At 41.4% G+C, this 19,820-nt stretch overlaps 1 protein-coding gene across 2 annotated transcripts in view; it reads right to left on the bottom strand.

Moving 5' to 3' along the window:
* Positions 1-19,820, bottom strand: part of FBXW4 (F-box and WD repeat domain containing 4) — a 71,169-nt gene that overhangs the window by 10,458 nt on the left and 40,891 nt on the right. For both annotated transcript variants that reach the window (XM_083443869.1, XM_083443870.1), the window contains exon 6: positions 8,298-8,363. In XM_083443869.1, the coding sequence (XP_083299995.1) occupies positions 8,298-8,363 (66 nt within the window). The remainder of the gene's footprint in view (positions 1-8,297; positions 8,364-19,820) is intronic.

Below are 19,820 nucleotides of genomic sequence, written 5' to 3'. Positions count from 1 at the left end.
GTTGTGTGGGAATAAGCCACTGTATAGCTTCTTTTTGAACAGACAGCACTTTGGAGGTCTCCTTCGGCCGTCAGACAAAAAAAAAAAGAAAGAAAGAAAAAAAGAAAAATGGAGATTCCAAATCAAAACAAAGCCATCTGTTTAAATGAGCCAGCCCAAAGGGTTGGGGGGGGGGAGTGCTCTGTGTGTGTGTCCATCCCACATGTAGGTGCTCTTATTTTTTATAGCTTCTGTTGATTCTCTTGCCACCTAGAGGAAAATAAAGATTGTCTTATGACTCATGAGCATGAAACTGATCAGAGACCGAAATCTTCTGGAGGATTTTGTTACAGATATTGCAAGATGCTGTTTGAGCACACGAAGGGTCAGAACAGAAGTCAGGAGTCCAAGGTAGATTGAAGGGTAGATGCTGTTGCTTTAACTGTATAAGAACTTCAAATGCAGCAAAAGAGGGCTAAGAACTAAGAAAGTTCAAGTCTACGTAGAACTGATTGTAACCACGGTCCTATGCACATTGACTTTTAAATAAGCTACACAGAAAGTCCATCCAACTTACTTCTAAATAAAGGTGGCTGGGACTGAGCTATAACTTGCACTAAAAGGCAAGACACCGTGAGAGTTATAAGGTAGAATCTTTGACCAAGATTTTCATGCACACGAAAGCTTATACCCAAAACAAACTTAGTTGGTCTCTAAGGTGCTACTGGACAATTTTTAATTTTTTAAATTAATTTCTAATTATTAGAGTTTGACTCTATCCATAAGGCGTATTTATACAACCCCCCCCCCAAATGCAAAACACAGACACTAAAGCTCTACAAACTGTATTAACCTCTTTAAAGTGTACCCAACACTAAGGTCGGAGAAGCCCCTCGAGATATACCTGGAGAAAAGTCTTTCTTGTTCAACTCCTCTTGACTTGGGTATCAATCAGATAAACCCATATGCTGCCCCTCTTAGAAGTAAAATATATTAAGCTTCAGAGGGTGAAAGTGCATTCTGGTTACATGTCAGCACAAAGACAAAAAGGCTAATTTTTATATTGTGATTTTTGAAAGAGACTCTGCTTCCAAAAGTGAACATCTAAATTCTGATCAAGATTCTTTAGCCAGGAACGTTAATATTGAAAACAACAGAAAATAAGTCAGTCCAAAGCTTTGAAAAAAGTGTATGTCTTACACCCCCTTTGAAGAGACAGCAAGAAGGTAGCTTTCCTCACATCTTCTGGGAGAAGGTTCCATAGTTTAAGAAGAAGAAGAAGAAGAAGAAGAAGAAGAAGAAGAAGAAGTTATTATTTATACCCCGCCCATCTGGCTGGGCTTCCCCAACCACTCTGGGCGGCTTCCAAAAAATATTAAAATACTGTAATACATCAAACATTAAAAGCTTCCCTAAACAGGGCTGCCTTCAGATGTCTTCTAAAAGTCTGGTAGTTGTTGTTCTCTTTGACATTTGGTGGGAGGGCATTCCACAGGGAGGGCGCCACTACCGAGAAGGCCCTCTGCCTGGTTCCCTGTAACTTGGCTTCTCGCAGTGAGGGAACCGCCAGAAGGCCCTCGGTGCTGGACCTCAGTTTTGGAGAAGTCACTATAAACGGCCTGCTCTGACTAGTTGAATCTTATTTATTTGGTTATATTTCATAAGTTTTATATACCACTTGATTGTAAGAAAACCTTAAAGCAGTTTACAAGAAGAATAAAACAACAAAATTATCAATAATAAGAGTTAAAAGCTGCTATTTGAAACTTTTTTTTTTTAAAGTATAAGCTCAAAGCCAGAATAAACACATGTCAGCATTCCACAAGTCTGGATAGGCTTGCCTGAAAAGAAATATTTTTCGCAGGCACTGATAAGGTGCCTGCCTGATGTCACTAGGCAGGGAAGCTATGTCATCTACAAGGGAAGCTCCATGTAGACTGCGCTACAGCTATCCAGCTTGGAAACTACAGTGGCATGGATCAGCATAGCAAAGTCTGACATTTCTATAAGAGGGAGGAAGGAAAACTTCCTTATGACCAGAATATCGTAGGAAACCCTCCTGGCAACACCTCCAAACTGTTTCTCAAGAAGCAGTGGTAGGTCCTGGAGTATTCCCAATATTCTTTAATAAAGGTCTCTGTGATTTATCTTAATTGGGGAATCACAGGCAGGCTGATCTCCTCCACATCCTTACCATTCCGCATCAGCATGAATATATATTGATCTCACTGAACAACTACAGGTAACTTGGTATGTTCTGAATCAACAGTAGGAATGGGGAACATGGAACTATGCAGATGTTGTTGTACTGCAGCTTTCATCTTCCCTAAACTACTGACCATGCTGATGGCATTTAGAGTCCAACAATATCAGGAGGGTCTTATGTTTTCAATCCCTGCTCAATAAAATTGTGGAAAAGGTCTTCATTTTATGGATGCAATATGTTGTATAAAAACTGGCCTTAAACTTTTGCAGGATCCTATTCAAGCCCCAAAAGAGAAATTCACCTTAGAATGCACTTCTTTGCAGATATCTTTACTGGATTTCAATGAAAGGAAAGCAATACAACTTACGCTTTCCGTTTTGATTAGAGGCCATGTTTCTATGGTATTTGCAAATAAAAAGCTGAATAAGCTTGAATTCATATATGAAAAGTCGCTCTAAATCTCACCTGGAAGGTTTCTTAAACAAAGATATTTGAATAATATGTAGCTTTGGGATATGTTTGGAGTGATTTTGCTCAGAAAATATTGAAAGAAGGCATAATTAAATCATACTATCAAATTAAACAGGATATAGGTCAAGCACAGATACATTTCCTCCAGAATCTTCAAGTGAGGCAGATACTAAACCATTTGTTGGTGCAACAAAGATCCCTAAAAGACTACACAAAGTTTGAAAAGTCAGTGTTATGGGTGAAAAAAATGTGAGAAAAAGCCAGATACACACTCCCTTCAACAGTAGCCTGGATAATAAGAATGAGGGATATAGCTTATATATGATTAAACAAACAAATGTAATGGGTCAGAAGAGGCAGGCAACAGGATAACTTTGTTGTGAAATTGAGTTTATTCATCTTTCACTGCAATTAATTTGTATACAGTATTAGGTGAAATATAAATTGAACAGTACCAATCCAACAAATTCGCACATGTCAGAATGTGTGATGCTTAGCGTGGCATTTACACAGGGCTCTCCTCTTTCACTTTACAGTAATATCTTTGAGTAGCATTTCAAATCTCAAGTCGCTTATTTTAAAATCCCTATTATGAATGAAGCAGTGGGTATTATTGTGAATGTTAATCAAATTAATCCAATTAATCTGGAATGAAGGAGACTGAAAGTACAGGAGAGAATTGTTAAACAATGTAATTTACAGCAGAGTTGTGAAGTATATTCATTATGTTAAGCATCTCAGGAATTTAATGAAATGTTATGCATATTATTTTACTGACAAGAAGAAGTGGGGAAAGAAACAACAAACACTGATCACTCTTTCTCTCACACACACTTTTAAACTGTACTCAAAAGGACATCAAAAGGGCCCTACCTAAGCACTTGAAGGGGTAAGAAAAAAGGCACCAGAGAGGAAAGGAACAGAAAACCCAACTGGATGAGAAGTGAAGGTCTGTGGCTTTCGCTTCACATGTGCTCCCTACCCCTCCTCCCTTTCTTCTTCTTCCTTGGCAAAGATAAATGAAGAAGAAGAAGAAAAAAGCCACAATCTTTGTCCATCCGCCCACCGCTATTACCTAAGGGGGAAGGGACTTTTCCAAATAACCCAAAACCACATGTGCTCAGACACAATAGCTCAAAAGGCAGGCTAGGTAGCGGACCAACCCACTTTGTACTGCTAACAAGGGGAACCTAATTACAGGAAGAGGTTAAAGAGGGGCAGATAAAAGGGATACAAAATTTCAACATCTGTTGCTATAAAGGGATAAGAAGTGGGGAAAGGCAAAGGTGTCAGTTTGGTGTCAGAGATGGCATGAAGCCAATTTCAAAGAGTTAAAAAGATCGAGAACTAAAGAAGAAAAATTAGAGGGTTCCTTTAAAAAAAAAGCTGTCACAAGTACTTTTAAGAAAAAGATTATTTAGAAGAGGGAAGAATGCTTGGAAATAGTACAGCTAATTATGACCAGCGTTCACAGGGTCTCTGCAGAGCTGTGGGATCAAGGTGCATGTTAGAGCACAAGAAAAGTCTCATTGGATCAGGTGAATGGTCCATCCAGCCCAGGACTCAACAGTAGCCAGTTCAGTTATTCACTCGAAGAAGAAAAGCAGGTGTATGCAAGGTGTATGCACATGCATATACACACACGTTCACACACTCATTATCCATGCCCTTCTTTTCACCTCCACCTTCTGCTTAAAGACACATTGCAGAGGGTGCATTGTCATCAATACTGCCATTCATGACTTTGTCAGATTATTGTTTGTTTGTGTGCATTATTATATCCAGTGACAGCGGGATTCAGGAACCAACTGTGAATAGCATCAAAAGTGTTATTTACTGTTTTAAATAACACTAGAAGGAGAAAGTACCCGAAGTTTGTCCAACAGTTTTAAGGCACATGCAAGCTTTGTTTCCCAGTTCCCTATTGGCCACCAATCATCATGCAGGCCTCTGCTTGAGCCACATCTTTTGAAAAATACCAATCTTCTTTATTTACTTTCCTCCTGAATGCATTTTGTGTACCTGACACATATTTCCCTCCTTGGGGACAGTAACCAGGACTTTTATAGTATTGAGGCCACAATACAAAAGTTTAGAACAGTTCTGTTGCAATACTGGATATTTACAGCAAGCTGCTGATTTTACCTAGGCCAAACAAACAGCTATCTAAGCATATCACCCAGATTTTTCTGGGCAATATCCCTATTTTGCTTTCCTGTAGAGCAGATAAGAGAAAGTGGACCCAGAACAAGTGACAATGGCAAACATCTTACACAGATGTCAGTGGCAGAGGTGGGGGCAGAAATATGGATCTGAACACATAGTCCAGAGTACTGCCACTGCAGCATAGTCCCCAAAGTGGTGAGCTACATGGGTAAATAGAAACATTCAGAAGCAGCATCTGTTTCCCATCCCCCTGAGGGTGGGAGCCCTCCAAGCTCCACTAAGATTCTGTGCTATGTTTGGTGTCCAAGCAGCATGGCATAGCTTTTCACACATCCAAAGTGTTAGAAACACAGGGTCAGGAAAAAAAGCAAAGGTCATCCCATCACCAACCAAGTAAAGTCACAAACAGAAACCACACCTCTGGTGTAATTCTGTGGCGTGTTCCAACTTCTTGAGCCAATGCACCAGAAAGAGAGGCACCCAAACCTCTTTCTGGGAAAACAACACCCAAATGGACCACCATAGTTCAGCTAAAAGATGAGCAGCAAAAGGGCTTTGGAAAGAAACAACTACTAAGGTAGCAGAGTCCATTTGGCCACAGCCAAGCCAACATTAGATTAGAGGGGAAAGAGAGGGGTCAGCCTGGAATGTGCCTGCTTCCTGGGTCTCAGTTCTGGGATCTTTAGTAAAGCTCTGCAGCTGGATCACAATGATCAGCAATCCAACAGTGTCCTGTGGCCCCGTGAGGGCAAAGGAGAGAGACCTGAATACGAAATAGAGAATCTACTACTACACAGACATATGTTTATCTACCTAGAACTGCCAAAGCAGAGAAAAGGAGGTACAAGGGACTTGTCAGCAAAGAGTGGGGAAAAGATATAGGGAGAGGTATATGACAAAGAGATGTGCAGCTGAATGGGCAAGAAGGTTACAGAATATTGATAGGAGCAGCAGAGGAAGGAAAGAGAAAACATGACACTTGAAAGATTAAAATTGTGAAGAAGCACAAGGCTGTTTGGAGAGGGAGGGAGGAAAGAAGGGAGGGGGGAGGGAGTCCAGTATTGAGGTGGCGAATGAGCCAGAAGCAGGAGGGCTACAAATAATAATAAAGAAAATATTCAAACGCTTAAGCTATACAAAATGAGCTGGGAGGGGGAATCTATCAATTGTTTGCTTACTACATATAGCATTCTAGAGTGCAAGTAAGCCAGGCATGTCCAAAGTCTGTTTCGGGGGCCTAAGTTACAGAAGTATTTATGGACTTGCAGGTATTCAGCAGTGACTCCTTTGGACAGTGTGAGGGCTAGCTACATTAGTGGGTCCAGAAGAGAACACAAACTCACAAAAAATAACCCTTGGCTGGAAAAAGCAATGCAGTAATAGAACAAAAATTAAAATACCAGTAGGGAGAAACACTGCTGGTCCTTCTCCTCCATAATTGCCCAAATTTCACCAACTACCACGTCTCGTGAGAAGTTGCCCCACCAACTATAGACTTCCGATTAACCTGTATATGTGAGAGACCCAAATTGTGTAGACTTTTGCTCCTCCCTCCATGTGCGGCCTGAGATGGGCAGCCCAGTGGCACAGTGCATTCCACTAAAAACAAGTGAAAAGGGAGGAATCCGTGACACTCAGCAGCCACTGTAGGCAGTTTCCCATTGGTTGGATGGTTCCAGGCTTTAGCTCTGCCTGTCAGTCAGGCTTTTGCCTTATTGAAAGATCAAACTCCATCCTGCCTGTTCATTACCTTAATCCTATTTTCTACATAGCTTTATTATCTCTAGAGGCTTCCTTTGGAAAGGCAGAAAAGGTGACACAGCCACTCCTCACTTGCTCCTCGGTGCTGCTTCTATTTGAGGTAAGCCAGGAGAAGTTCATGGGCAAGGAGGATGGGGACAGAAAAAGCCAAAGAAGCCCTCATTCTTCCTGTAGTCTAAGCAGAGGAACCACATTACACGTAATTCACCAAGCACAGAGACTGTTAATCAGCAAACCCACATTGCTATTTTATTGAACAACATAACAACAAATCTTATTATCAGCACTGCTCTGGCAGACTGGAAGAATTGCAAAAGGGGTTAAATCTAGCAAGGCAGGACACAAATTTACAGATGGTGAAATGAGGCAAAGAGACAACACCATGCCCAAACTTATAGAGTGAGTTGTTTGCGCCAGATCCTCCCAGGTCCATCTAACACTGTCTATACATTCTGTACTTTGTATCTTAAATATTGTGACCTGAATGTGGAAGGGGCCAAATATACAGAACATACCATGTCAGTTTTTAAAGAGCTGTGCGGTCTATTATTATTATTATTATTATTATTATTATTATTATTATTATTATTTTCATTTATATACTGCTTTATATTTGAAAGAAAAAAATCTCAAAGCCTTTTACAACCTACATTAAAACATCAAATAAAACAATCCAGAATAAAACATTACAGAAGAAAGTCCAAAGCAACAAGGTTAACAGGAAACTAAAATATTATCTTAAAGATTTCAACATAAAACATTACAAAGGGGGTTGAACTACAGAATGCACATTCAGTGCAGCAAAAATAACAACAACAAAATCTTAAACATTTCAAAAGAAAATATTACTAAAGGAAGTCAGATATAAAATGCATGCTTCAAAGAGCATAAGAGAATTAGCAAGAGAATAAAATATTATCATAAGCATAGTCTACCAGTCCTTTTCCAAACACAATTTGAAGTGCTGGTTTTAACCTAATTGGCTTGAGACTAGGGTATCTATCTGGACCTGCCTGGACATAAACATCGGTCTCTGAGGTCCTGATTCACATTCTCCCACCTGAAATAAGTAAGATGCTGTTGACCAGAGATAGGGCCTTTTCACTTGTGGCTTTCATCAATTCCAGTGCCATATATGTTTGCAGTGCCAGGTGAAATCCTTTTTTTATTTGCCTTGGCCTTATATTACGTTTGAATTTTATTGGTGTAAATGAGTGGTGGAGTTCTGGAATTCTCACTGGTTTCAAAGGCTAAATGATTACCAATTTAAAAAATGAATCCAGGAATAGATAATCTAATCTCTAGCAAGAAGGAAAATGCAAGACTAAAGTCAATTGCCCTACCTTGTCAATAAAACACAAAAAGACACGGGTATAAGTCACTAGAAGACAGATGAGAATCAAAATTTGGAAACAAGCCCAAATTACTTTTAAAAAAAAAACCTGTTCAATAGAAGAATTTGCAAAGACAAAGTATGGAAATATATTCATTGGTGTGTGTGTGCAAAGAAGAAAGTATACAAACATCTCTAATGCAGGATTTTGGTCCAGAGATCAATGACTAAGCTGAACCAGATGACTTCAAGTCTTGGCTACTTCTGAGTTAATGGTACACATTAATTTTCAACTATGGTTAGGTCTTAGAAAGTTTCCACAAGCATTCATCCCACAGGCAGATTTTTCTATTCACTGCCACAACTGTAAGAGAGTCTTACCTCCCCAAGTCCCAGATTCTCAAAGGTGAGGTATGTCCACAGCAAGCTGTTCCAGTCACAAATGAACTGTCAATCAAGAAAGAAAAAACAAAACATTATTAGCCATCCTCTTTGTACTATTACTAAATACTTGTGTGACCACAAGCAGATGAAATACACAGAGGCCAGATGCCGAAACATTTGAGAGATGTAATGCATGAACTTCCATGCCCTGAAACCACAGCAGTAAAAAGCAAAGTGCACAAGCTGGAATAGAGTCTGCAATGAGGCTGCGGTTCAAGTCAAGGCATTGGACTAGGAAACATGGAAAGGTGTTCTTTTAACATGAGCTCTAGTGCAACTGTAAACATTATTGAGGTTTATAGTCTCAAGATACTAATATGACCAGAAAAACTAAATGCCTACCATCATGACAATGCCAGCATAAACAGATGATTCCCAGCTCCCTAAGCCATTTTCTTTAAATGAAGGAAGGGAGGAGCATTTTTCTGCAAAATCTATTTCAAGACAAGCCATCCTACACCTACATACATAATGAACTGGCTCACATGATGTGCTAAGCCAAACCTTTGCTTTGCAAGACTGCACAAACATGTGGACTCCCAGAGAGTTGCACTCAGTCACTAGGTTCCTCCTGTCCTTTTTGCTGCCTCGCTGAGTATCATCCAAACAAGGACTTGTGGTTCAATTCTCTCCTCACTAACTACGAGGTGAAATCAAGAGCAAACATTGGCTACAACTGATGGTTAGTGAGGAAAGAGCATAACCACAAGCTCCAGTTCAGACAACATGCTAAGCCAAAGCTTTGAATACCTGCTTAGAGCAACTCAGCAACAATCAGGACCAGGGAGGAACAAAGGGGCTGCAACCGCCTCTTAAGAGCCCACAACTCTGTGCGGTCTTGCTAAGCCAATGTTTGGCTGAGCACATCATGTGAACCAATGTAATACCTTTCTCCAATTTGCAGCACTGTTAGTGCTGATCCATGTTGCCTATGTAGGAAGATTACTGCAGCACACAGTCAGAATTATTACATGAAAAGCTCTTAGAGCTCCTTAGGCAGGTTGAATGAAATACAAAGCTAAAGGTATCAGGGCAACTGCAGTCATAATGGCTGCTTCATCCCCCATTTTTGTGGTGTAGTAAGTGTCCAACTGCCCTTTTCAGTTGGACATCCGGATAAGAAGATTGTCTCCTGGAGCGGCTTCATAAACATATTCACAGTAATCACACACAAACAAATACAAAAGCAGCAACTCCCCAGTCTCACCCCAAGTCCCATAGCTTCTTGCTGAAATCCTGCAACTTTTCAGACCGAACGTGTCCTGGTTCTTTTGTTGCTGTTCTGTTTCCCACTCCACCCTGCTTTTCTTCTGTTGCACTATAGTGTAAGAGCGCCCTTTAGAAGGCAATTAATGTGGCAACATCAAGGAAATTCTGCAGAACAATAAATAATGAGCATGGTCTAACACTATGACATACTGCAGAATACACTTGGCAAAAAAACCAACGAAACACCAGTTGAGAGGGCCCTGAGACTGCTGCACCATGCTTTGAAGAAAAGAGAATCGCTGTTTTTCCTTTCCATGGCATCTAGCTTACAGGTGTTAGATCTTCTAGAAAACCAACTGTTGCTGTCGACACTTCAGGATTTGTGGGCAAAGAATTCAAGGAATCTCTGGTTGGTTGGTTAGTTGGCTGGCTTGCTTCCTTGCTTCCTTGCTTCCTTCCTTCCTTCCTTCCTTCAATGTGCCAACCAGAGTTAGTTTTTTCTTAGCTAATTCCCTGGACTGTGGCACAGAACAGCCTAGAACCCTATAAATGTGATATTAGTTTCTCTGACACTGTCTGTATAGGTTTTATGCTGGTGAGAAACCCTTCTTTCCACACATATATATCATAAACAGAATAAAGTTTATGGACTTGATGTCATCCTTCGCTGGCTTAGATGGCATATACTGCTTCATTGGATGTCCTCCTTGGAATGGCACCACTTGTTCGTCAATTCTAATGTTTTCACGTGGCACAAAGCATTGTGGGAGAGTGTTGGTAAACATCCCAAAGGTTTTGCATGGGGGAAGCCTGTCTCTCACAATGTTTGCTCCGCATTGAAGCTGATCATCAAATCCCAGGCCTTAATTGACTTTTGAAGAAGGCCAGTGACATATTGGTCTGGAAGTGTTGAGGGCAACCCTTAACAGCACATTTCGCACAGAACTTTTTGTGAATAGAGGAAAGTGGCCATCTCAAGGTCCTTGACTGAGAGCTGTCATTAAGTCTGCCACCTGTCAAAGTAAGAGTCCTAGGTGCTTGTAAACATATGCAGATCCATCTGGGGGCTCAGTGACCCCAAAAGCAATCAGTAAACTTTGTACGAAATGATAGTTTGATTAAAAAAAACAACTGTTTTGGTGGGTCAGAAGCAATGTTTCAGCTGCAGAAAAATGCTTTTAAAAAATCAGGTTTGTACAAGGTTTTTGTAAACATGCTATTGATCCCCAATGTCATTTGTGGTAATGTTAAGGAAAGTGAATGATTCACCCAATATGAAAATAGTCAAAATAATGGGTGGTATTCAACTATATTTTACTCAGAATAGACGCATTGAAATTCATGAACATGTCTATGTTATATCCATTGATTTCAAGAGGTCTACCCTGAGTAAAATTTTATGACTATCATTCAATTTTCCCCACTCTATATGCGTTTTTCTCACACAAAATGGACAGAATAGGTTCTGAGGTAAGTACCTGTTGACATGACAAGTAACTAATGAATCAAGAGCATCTGACAAGGCTGCTTTCACCCCATCGCCTTACAAGCATAGTTCTTCATTTTCTCTGTTATTCCAACAGAGATAAATTTGTAACCACCAACCATAAGAGTAAAACCATAGGTTTTTAACTAAACTGAGGAGAGCCCTAAAATATCACATGGCAATTAATTCCTCACCAGGAATACAAAAAAAAAGTGTTATTGTGCTTGGCCCCACTGTTGATGGAGGATTAAAAGCCAGAAGTGATTGATTTCTATCAACCAGCTAGCAGGTTCCCTTGAGGTCTAATTGAAGGTCCAAGCTGCTGACCTGGTGCCCATGATAAGAATCTGCTCCACTCCTCACAGGCTATCAAAGGTGAGATGTCAGATCACTGACAAGCTCTTAATATGGAAACGTGAAATATAAATATTTTGAAATAAAAAAAATTAAGGATAGACATCATATCAACTGACACACATTTCAAAGTCGGCAAGCAATCTTCAGCAGCCCAGAACTACAAAGTGAGGTGCTGGGTTTTTGTCTCTTTCCCCCCTTTACCATAAGCCATTAGTAAATAGTAACGCCAATTACTGTGGTCAGAAACATAATAGCAGCTTGGAAATCACTGAAGTGGGCAATTGGGTTTTAAAGGTTTTTGCTCCCTCTCCCCCTTGCTCTGTCTATACAGGCATACAGATCTTTCAGAAGAAGTATGTAGCATCCCTCCAGAGACTGCACAGGTCTAAATTAACATCAAGGTATGCCAATAAGAAAGGAGAAGTGGGTAGAGATCACCAGCACTAATCCCTGCCACTCTGCTGGTACAGCCTCCAAGCCAGTCTGTGGTAGGGATTAGAAATTTCTCGGCAGTTGACTTCCACATTGCTCCTTAGCTTTGCACCACTTCCCTCTAGCTAAACAGATCCTGACCTACTATGTATCCTGCCAACCTAGTGCAGAAAAGGGTCTGTAGGAAATCTCATAATTGGAATGTTTCTATTGTTGAGGTTAAAGAGACTGGTGCCATTTCATGCACATTCAATTCTAAAATTATGGCTTTGTTACTATTTTTTGAGAGCATAAAGGGGCTATCCACATTTTCAACTTTTTAGCTGCTTTAAATGAATTCAAATCTCCATGGCCTGATGAGCTGCATCCAAGGGTACTAAAGGAGCTTTTGGGTGCAATTTCAGAGCCTTTGTCTATGATCTTTGAGAGTTCTTGAAGTACAGGTGAGGTCCCTACAGACTGGAGACGGGCAAATGTTGTCCCCATCTTCAAAAGGGGGGGAAAGGAAGACCCAGGTAACCACTGACTGGTAAGCTTGACATCAATACCAGGGAAGGTCCTAGAGCAGACAATTAAACAGTTTGTGTGTGAACACTTGGGAAAAGATACTGTGATTACTAAGACCCAGCATGGGTTTTTCAAAAACAAGTCATGCCAGACGAATATACTTTCTTTTTCTTTTCCTTTTGTAGAATTACAAGCTTAGTGGATCAGGGGAATGCTATGGATGCAGTGTATCTCAATTTCAGTCAGGCTTTTGAAAAATTCCCCCTGGTATTTTTGTGGAGAAGCTGGTAAAATATGGACTGGACTAGGTAACTGTTAGGTGGATTTGTAGCTCGCTGGCTGGCCAAACCCAAAGAATGCTCACTAACATTTCCTTGGCATCCTGGGAAAAAGTAGCAAAAGAACACAGGGTTCTGTCCTGGGCCCGTTGTTGTCCAATGTCTTTATAAGAGACTTGGATGAAGGAATTGAGTGAATACTCAACACACCTGCAGATAACACCAAATCTAACAAAATGAATTTCAATAGAGACAAATGTCAGGTTTAACACTTAGGCAGGCTGCACAAACATAAGATGGGGAACACTTGGCTTGCCAGTGGTAAACGTGAGCATATTACACCCGTCCTGGCCTGACTGCACTGGCTGCCAATTAGTTTCTGGGCTGAATTCAAGTTCTGGTTTTGACCTATAAAGCCTTAAACGATTCAAGACTACAATACCTCAAGGGCCGCCTCTCCCCATATGAACCAATACAACTATTACAGCTCTAGAACCTAGATATACAGTGCACTATAGGATAAGCCAGGCCGACAGAAGCAGGCAAATTGTTCATTGTTTGCCATAAAAGGAAAATAAAGATTAAAGTTGCCACTTGAATATATTCTCAGCCTTGATGTACTGTTGATGAACCCCAGGCAACCAAAAGCATCCAAAATATAGCATATGCCCTGCAGGTATTACACTTTATTTCCAGGTACCAAGACTACTTCCAGGTTGTCAGTTGTTTTAGAACTAAGGCTTAATGTGCTACCCTGTCTCTTGCACCTGCATCCAAATTAACCATGTTTCAGTTCTTCTCCATTTTATCCCATAATTCTACCCATTCTACTCTATTAACCCAACACTACTCTATTAACCCAACAGTCCTGCACAGTTTTTTGCATATGGGACTCCAGAATCTGGCTGCATCACACAAGCTTCTATCTCTGTTCTTCTCTCCCGCCTATCCCCACACCCTTTAAACTGGATGTTATCATCGCATTTTGGAAATTATTCTATATGAAGGATCATCGAACCAAGAAACAAAGAACCTATTACTTAGCAAGAGCCCAGCAGCTGGGAAATGGGGGGTACGGCAAAGGGGGCTGAGGGCGGTCTCGTTGGGACAAAGAGTCTGGGCGTCAGGGAGGAATGAACCCAAGTGTCATAAAGAAACAAGGGGAGGAACTGAGCGCACAGAGAGAGGAGACCAAAGAGAAGGACACTTTTCCTGAGCCTCTTTCAACCCCAGAGCTGTGCTAGCCACATAGACCCAAACTGGTGCAGCCTTTGAGTCCGCACCGACACGCTCTGGCAAGGGCGGCCACCAAAGCTGTCAAATCCTTCACCAACTTGCCCATCAATTGCATTCAGCTCTTCCCGACCCACATTGGCATTTTAATTACTGTTGGGTAAACTAATTTGTCCAAATGAAGGCAACTCGGCCTAATAGAATATGCAGGCTCCCTGACCTCTGACAGGCAATGACACAGGATACAAAAGGAGGCAGAGGAAAGCTTTTTTTTAATCAGAGCCTTATTACTCTCTATTACTCCAATTAGTCAAGCTCCAGTGCTCTGAATTGGGGGGGAAATTGCAATTAAATCAATTTTTGATGGTCTGGAAGTGGGTTACCGAACCGCCTGGCCTGTGAATAACTGATATTATAGCAGCAAAGGTCAAAGTCTTTGTCGGCACCTGTGGGCCCCCCGCCTTTCCTGCCTCTTCCTCCTCATTGCTCCTGCGCTCCTGCTAAAGCAAATCATTAGAACATGTCACGTCTTATCGTGGCTGCCACCAGCCCCGCTAACCTAATCAGTTGACATCATTATAGAAGGTAACTCCTGCAGTCTGAATTTAGTGCTAAGGTCACACAAACTTACTGCGTCCCCCCTGCTGGAGGGTGATGGGAGGAGGGCCCCCAACAGTAGCAACATTGTAAAGGGCAGGAGGGAGGTGGACATTGCACAGCGGATGGTCCTAAGCTGAATCTACAAAACGTCATGGAGTATATCCAACTGTACACACATATCCAGAGATGATTGGATGGTGAGAGAATGTTCATCTCTCCCAGGAAACATCACCCAACAAATTAAACTATCAGCAGTTTAGTTTTAATTGACCAGTTCCAGGTCTCTATATATCACGCATGAGCATGGATGGAAATCAAACAATTAAAAGTCAGCAAGTGGGTCTCACAGAATTCAACAGAACACCCACCCCCATAGCACACCGCCATATTTAACTGGTTATAACAAGCACTGTCTTGAGACCCTGCCAAAATTTAGACCAGTTATAACACATGCAGCAGAAGGAGGTAGCGGGAGAATGGACTGCACCAGTTCAGGCTGTGGGGAGAAGATACCATTTCTGAATTCTCAGCCTTGCAAAAACACACATACAAACGCTGCAACTTAAAAACACATACACACTGCAGAGACAGGTTCTAGCTGAGCCTGGACCCTGCTGGACTACTTGCAAGGAATTTATTTGTTTTTAACAGGGAGAATACAGAAATGTAATCCAAAGACTGTTTCTAAGACAGTCTCCAGCCTGAGGTGGTACAGCCCATTCTACTGCCACCTCATTCTTCCACAACTGCAGAATCCTCATTGGGATTCAAACTAGGAATGAAACCAGACATTAGATGGGAATCATTGTACTCCCCACCCCATGTTTCTCCCATAATGCAAATGGAGTGCCTACAGAGGAAAGTCAGCAGGCAAAAGAAAAGGTGTACATAATTCTCCCTTAGCATCTAATTCTCACCATTCACTTTGCCTTAACTTTTTTATTTGATTTTCTTGGTACAGGCTATTTCTGAAATATTTATTTAAAATTATTCATAGCCCACTCTATTTCCAAAAAGGTATTCCAGAGCAATTTCAATAATAGAGACAATAATGATATTTTAAGGTTTTTAAAAATCTTATTTCGTCCGCCAAGTTTTCCTGGAGACTGATTCTTAATTTTTATTATTATTGTTTTACACTGTTCAGTTTTATTTGCGATATACTGCTGTGTTGTTGTTTTTAGCTTATTTTCACCTAGCTTTTATTGAATGTTTTGCTCAATTTTGTACTTAAATTGAATGTTGTATTTTAATTGTTCTATGTAAACTGTTTAAATATTTTAATTACATTAAGTGGCATTACAAAATAAAAACATAAAAAACACTAGAAAACCAAATAAAAATAAACATCGATGAGAGCAGTAACATTTCATCGGAACAGACTAAGTGGACAACAAAACACCAAAAGGTCCGGGTAAACAAGTAGGTTTTTAAAGGTAAAGGGACCCCTGACCATTAGGTCTAGTCGTGGCTGACTCTGGAGTTGCGGCGCTCATCTTGCTTTATTGGCCGAGGGAGCCGGCGTACAGCTTCTGGGTCATGTGGCCAGCATATGCTTCTGGCTAACCTATTTATCTACTTGCACTTTGACGTGCTTTCGAACTGCTAGGTTGGCAGGAGCAAGGACAGAGCAACGGGAGCTCACCCTGTCGTGGGGATTCAAACTGCCGACCTTCTAATCGGCAAGTCCTAGGCTCTGTGGTTTAACCCACAGTGCCACCCGCGTCCCTAGTAGGTCTTTAAGTGGCACCAAAAATTCACAATAGTAAGTACCAGCCTTATTTGGAATGGGAGGGAATTCCATAAACAGGTGCTAGTAGTGGAAATGCCCTCTGCCATGTCACCACACGCTGAATCTCAGGTCCTGATGTGCCACACCATACCGAGTATATAGGCATGTGGCACTTGCCGACATGCTTCCCCAACAGATCCAGTAGCGACATACAACTCTGTACATATCTGAACCATTTCACAAAGCAATCTCCTTCATAATGTAAAAAGTCTCCATAGAGCATTTGTAAGTGGGAGTGTTTTTTGAGCAGGAGCAGTGGGTTTAAAGCAAGCCTGCAGTGCATATGGAGGGTACACACTTTGCATAAAGAAGGTCCCAGGCTCAAACCCGGGTGTCTTCATAAGGCAGCAGGTGATGTGAAAGCCCTCTGCCTTAGACCACAAAGAAACACTGCCTTTGGGAGTAATACTGGGCTAGTTGAACAAATAATTCCACCTGGTATAAGGCAGCTTCTTATAAATCAGGAACCAAGACTCACCAGAACAGCAGCTTCCTGTAGGACACAGTTGGCAGGATGAGGGGGTACTTTAGGCAAAAGTGATCAACTTTTTTCTCCAGGACATCTCATTGTGGTGAGTGCACCATGATAATACAGTTCATACTGGTCCCTGCCAACCATGGGAAATGGTAGCGACCAGCTTTATCTGAAGCACCACACACACTGGATTAGGGCTATTGGAAATGCTGAAATTAGACTCTCAGCTCCTGAATTAAACCCATATGGAAAAGCGCTTGGTTTAAATTTTGCAAACCAGAAAGTGTACAGAATCCAACTCTCTAAACTGCCTTCCCCCATTAAAAAAATCCTTTGGAATCCACGTTCATCCAACTTTAAATCCCTACATGTTGATTCTTTATCCATTTTTTTATTTCTGAATATAGAGCCCTTTGATGCCCACTGAATTCTGCCTGCAAAAGCTTTGACGCATCATTTTATATTTGCTTGATCAGCAGATTGTAGATGAACTTACCACATGGCTTATTTTTCCAGCTCTCAAATCTGTCTCATTACATTGTTCTGCACATTCAAACCATTTCTGTGCAGCTTAGTGCATAAAAGCATAGTATATTTAAAATACAATATGTAAAACAAATAAATAAAATTAATGTATCAAAACGAACAGCACAGATGAAAGCAACTGACACTATCCCCCTAAAGAATGGTAAAATAAAATATTAGCTTGCTTTTAGAATGCCAGTAAGGAGCTAGGTCTTTGGGCTGGAGAGGGAATACTATTCCAAAAAAGAGGTACTACCACCGAGAAGACACTGTTCCTACTAATCATCAACCTGGTTTCTGCCAAGGGAAGTACCTGGAGATATTGATGTGCAGGGAGGTGAATAAAGGAGAAGGTAACCTTCTTAGTTAGCCTGGACCCAGACCACTTAGGGTTTTAAGTATCAATGCCACTGATGCTTTGTTAGGGGGTGGGTCAGGAGGTCTGAGCAGTGGGGTTTTTAAACTAAAAACCTTAAGATTTTCATTTTACGTTGCTTCCAGAACTGCTAGACAAGCTGCAAAGCATAATGCTGGTGAGGCCCTAATGACCCACAATTGTAATTTGCTCAAATTCCCAAATTTACATAAATAAATATAAGTGCATATGCATATTTTATGCAAAAGTTGTACAATGGGCTTGTGCCCTGAATCTTTTAAGATAATGCCTCTGCAAGCACCACTTAACATCAACATAAAATGCCCAAGCAACCAGTGCCAGTTAATAGCCACACTGCTCCATTCTGAACCAGCAGGATCTTTTGAGTTGTCTTCAATGTTGTTGTTGTTGTTGTTTAGTCATTTAGTCGTGTCCGACTCTTGGTGACCCCATGGACCAGAGCACGCCAGGCACTTCTGTCCTCCACTGCCTCCCGCAGTTTGGTCAGACTCATGTTTGTAGCTTCGAGAACACTGTCCAACCATCTCGTCCTCTGTCGTCCCCTTCTCCTTGTGCCCTCAATCTTTCCCAACATCAGGGTCTTTTCCAGGGAGTCTTCTCTTCTCATGAGGTGGCCAAAGTATTGGAGCCTCAGCTTCATGATCTGTCCTTCATTCTGCATTTTAACAATGATCCAATTTGTAGCTTGCAAAGGCATCCATTACAGGGATGAACTTTGTTGTGAGTCTAAAACACCACTATGAATTCCTTAGAATCATGTAGGGAACCTGTGGCCTTTCTGATGTGGTTGGACTCCAACTGCCATCATTCCTAAACACTGGCCATGCTGGCTAGGGATGAAGGAAGCTGGACCCCAGCAATATCTGGAGACCCACAAATTCCCCAGCCCTGGCTAAGAGATAGGACCAGATACAAATGTAATACATTAATCTTATTACTACTGCAGCTCTGTATCCATGTTGTTCTAGCTCTACCTGGTCTTTCCTCCTTGCTGCCCTGCCTAAGTCTCAACAGCTACAGTACTGTCCTTTGCCTTCTCTGCAACCCTCTTCCCTGGCTTTGCTGGTGGCCCCAAATACCAAACTACCGTTCCTACTTGTAGAGAAGCCAATCAAACTCTTTAAAATATACCTGCCAAGTATTTAATGCTAATTTATTACCAAAAAGTAGAAGCGAATAGGAAAGTCCATCATATTAGCAGAGTTATGGACAATTAGCATATTAACCACTGCTCAAAAAATCTTTACATACACAGATATATGCACTATGATGCTATTTTCATAGATCTCCGCCAGCCTGAGAGTGAATGGCTCTCTGGGTATGCATCATAAATTGTAAACAGAAGAGCTACAGAAGAACTTCGCCTGGTCCCTTCAGGTCCTGCAATGGAGACATTTGATGTGCAGAGAGAACAAATCTTGAGCAAGGAGATGTGTATATTTCCAGGATTTACAGTATTCCCCCACCAGCACCAAAGGAGGAAATGGTAGGGACCACTAACGACAGAAGCACAGAAAGATACCAATAATTCATGTGTGCGCTGTTTCCCACCCTGGTTGGAAAATTGGCCCCTGGGAAGTGGATGTTTGCATTTCACACCAAGGAGAGCATTGTGAGTTGTAGGGAAAGCCATAATTCCGGACCCAGGATTTGAACAGAGATGCCTCTCAGTGAAGGCTGGGTTGAAGGCTAGGGCCAGTTGCGTCACTGTTCCAAGTCTGGTTTACGGATGAAAAGCACCATCTTCAGTCTCTGGCAAATATACTGCTTTTGTGTATGAAAATTTGCTCAACCCAAATCTTTTACAGCAGGGCTGGGGGATAAATCCCAGAAGTCCAATTGCCCAAGGACCTAAAAATTCAACCTGGTTTATAGGAATTCAGAACATTTCTTCAGCCCATTCCAGGCCTCCAGACTAAATCGATTAGAGCAAGCTATTTCACCAGGTTAAGAAAATCAAGTATTAAGCATACAGCAAGAATGGCAACTTGTGGCCATCCAGATGTTGTCTGACTCCAACTCCTATCAGCCCAAGTAGTTAGCATGGTCAACAAGCAGGGATGATGGAACAACATTTGAAGGATCACAAATTCTCCATTTCTGCCTATTCCCTGACTATTTCTATAAGTCCAATGGTGGGCAATTTGTGATGCCCTTCAGCACAGAGTG

The sequence above is a fragment of the Podarcis tiliguerta genome, assembly GCF_965153285.1.
Source record: "Podarcis tiliguerta genome assembly, chromosome: 5".
NCBI classification, from domain to species: Eukaryota; Metazoa; Chordata; class Lepidosauria; order Squamata; family Lacertidae; genus Podarcis; species Podarcis tiliguerta.
This window is presented reverse-complemented; position numbering and strand designations above follow the sequence as displayed.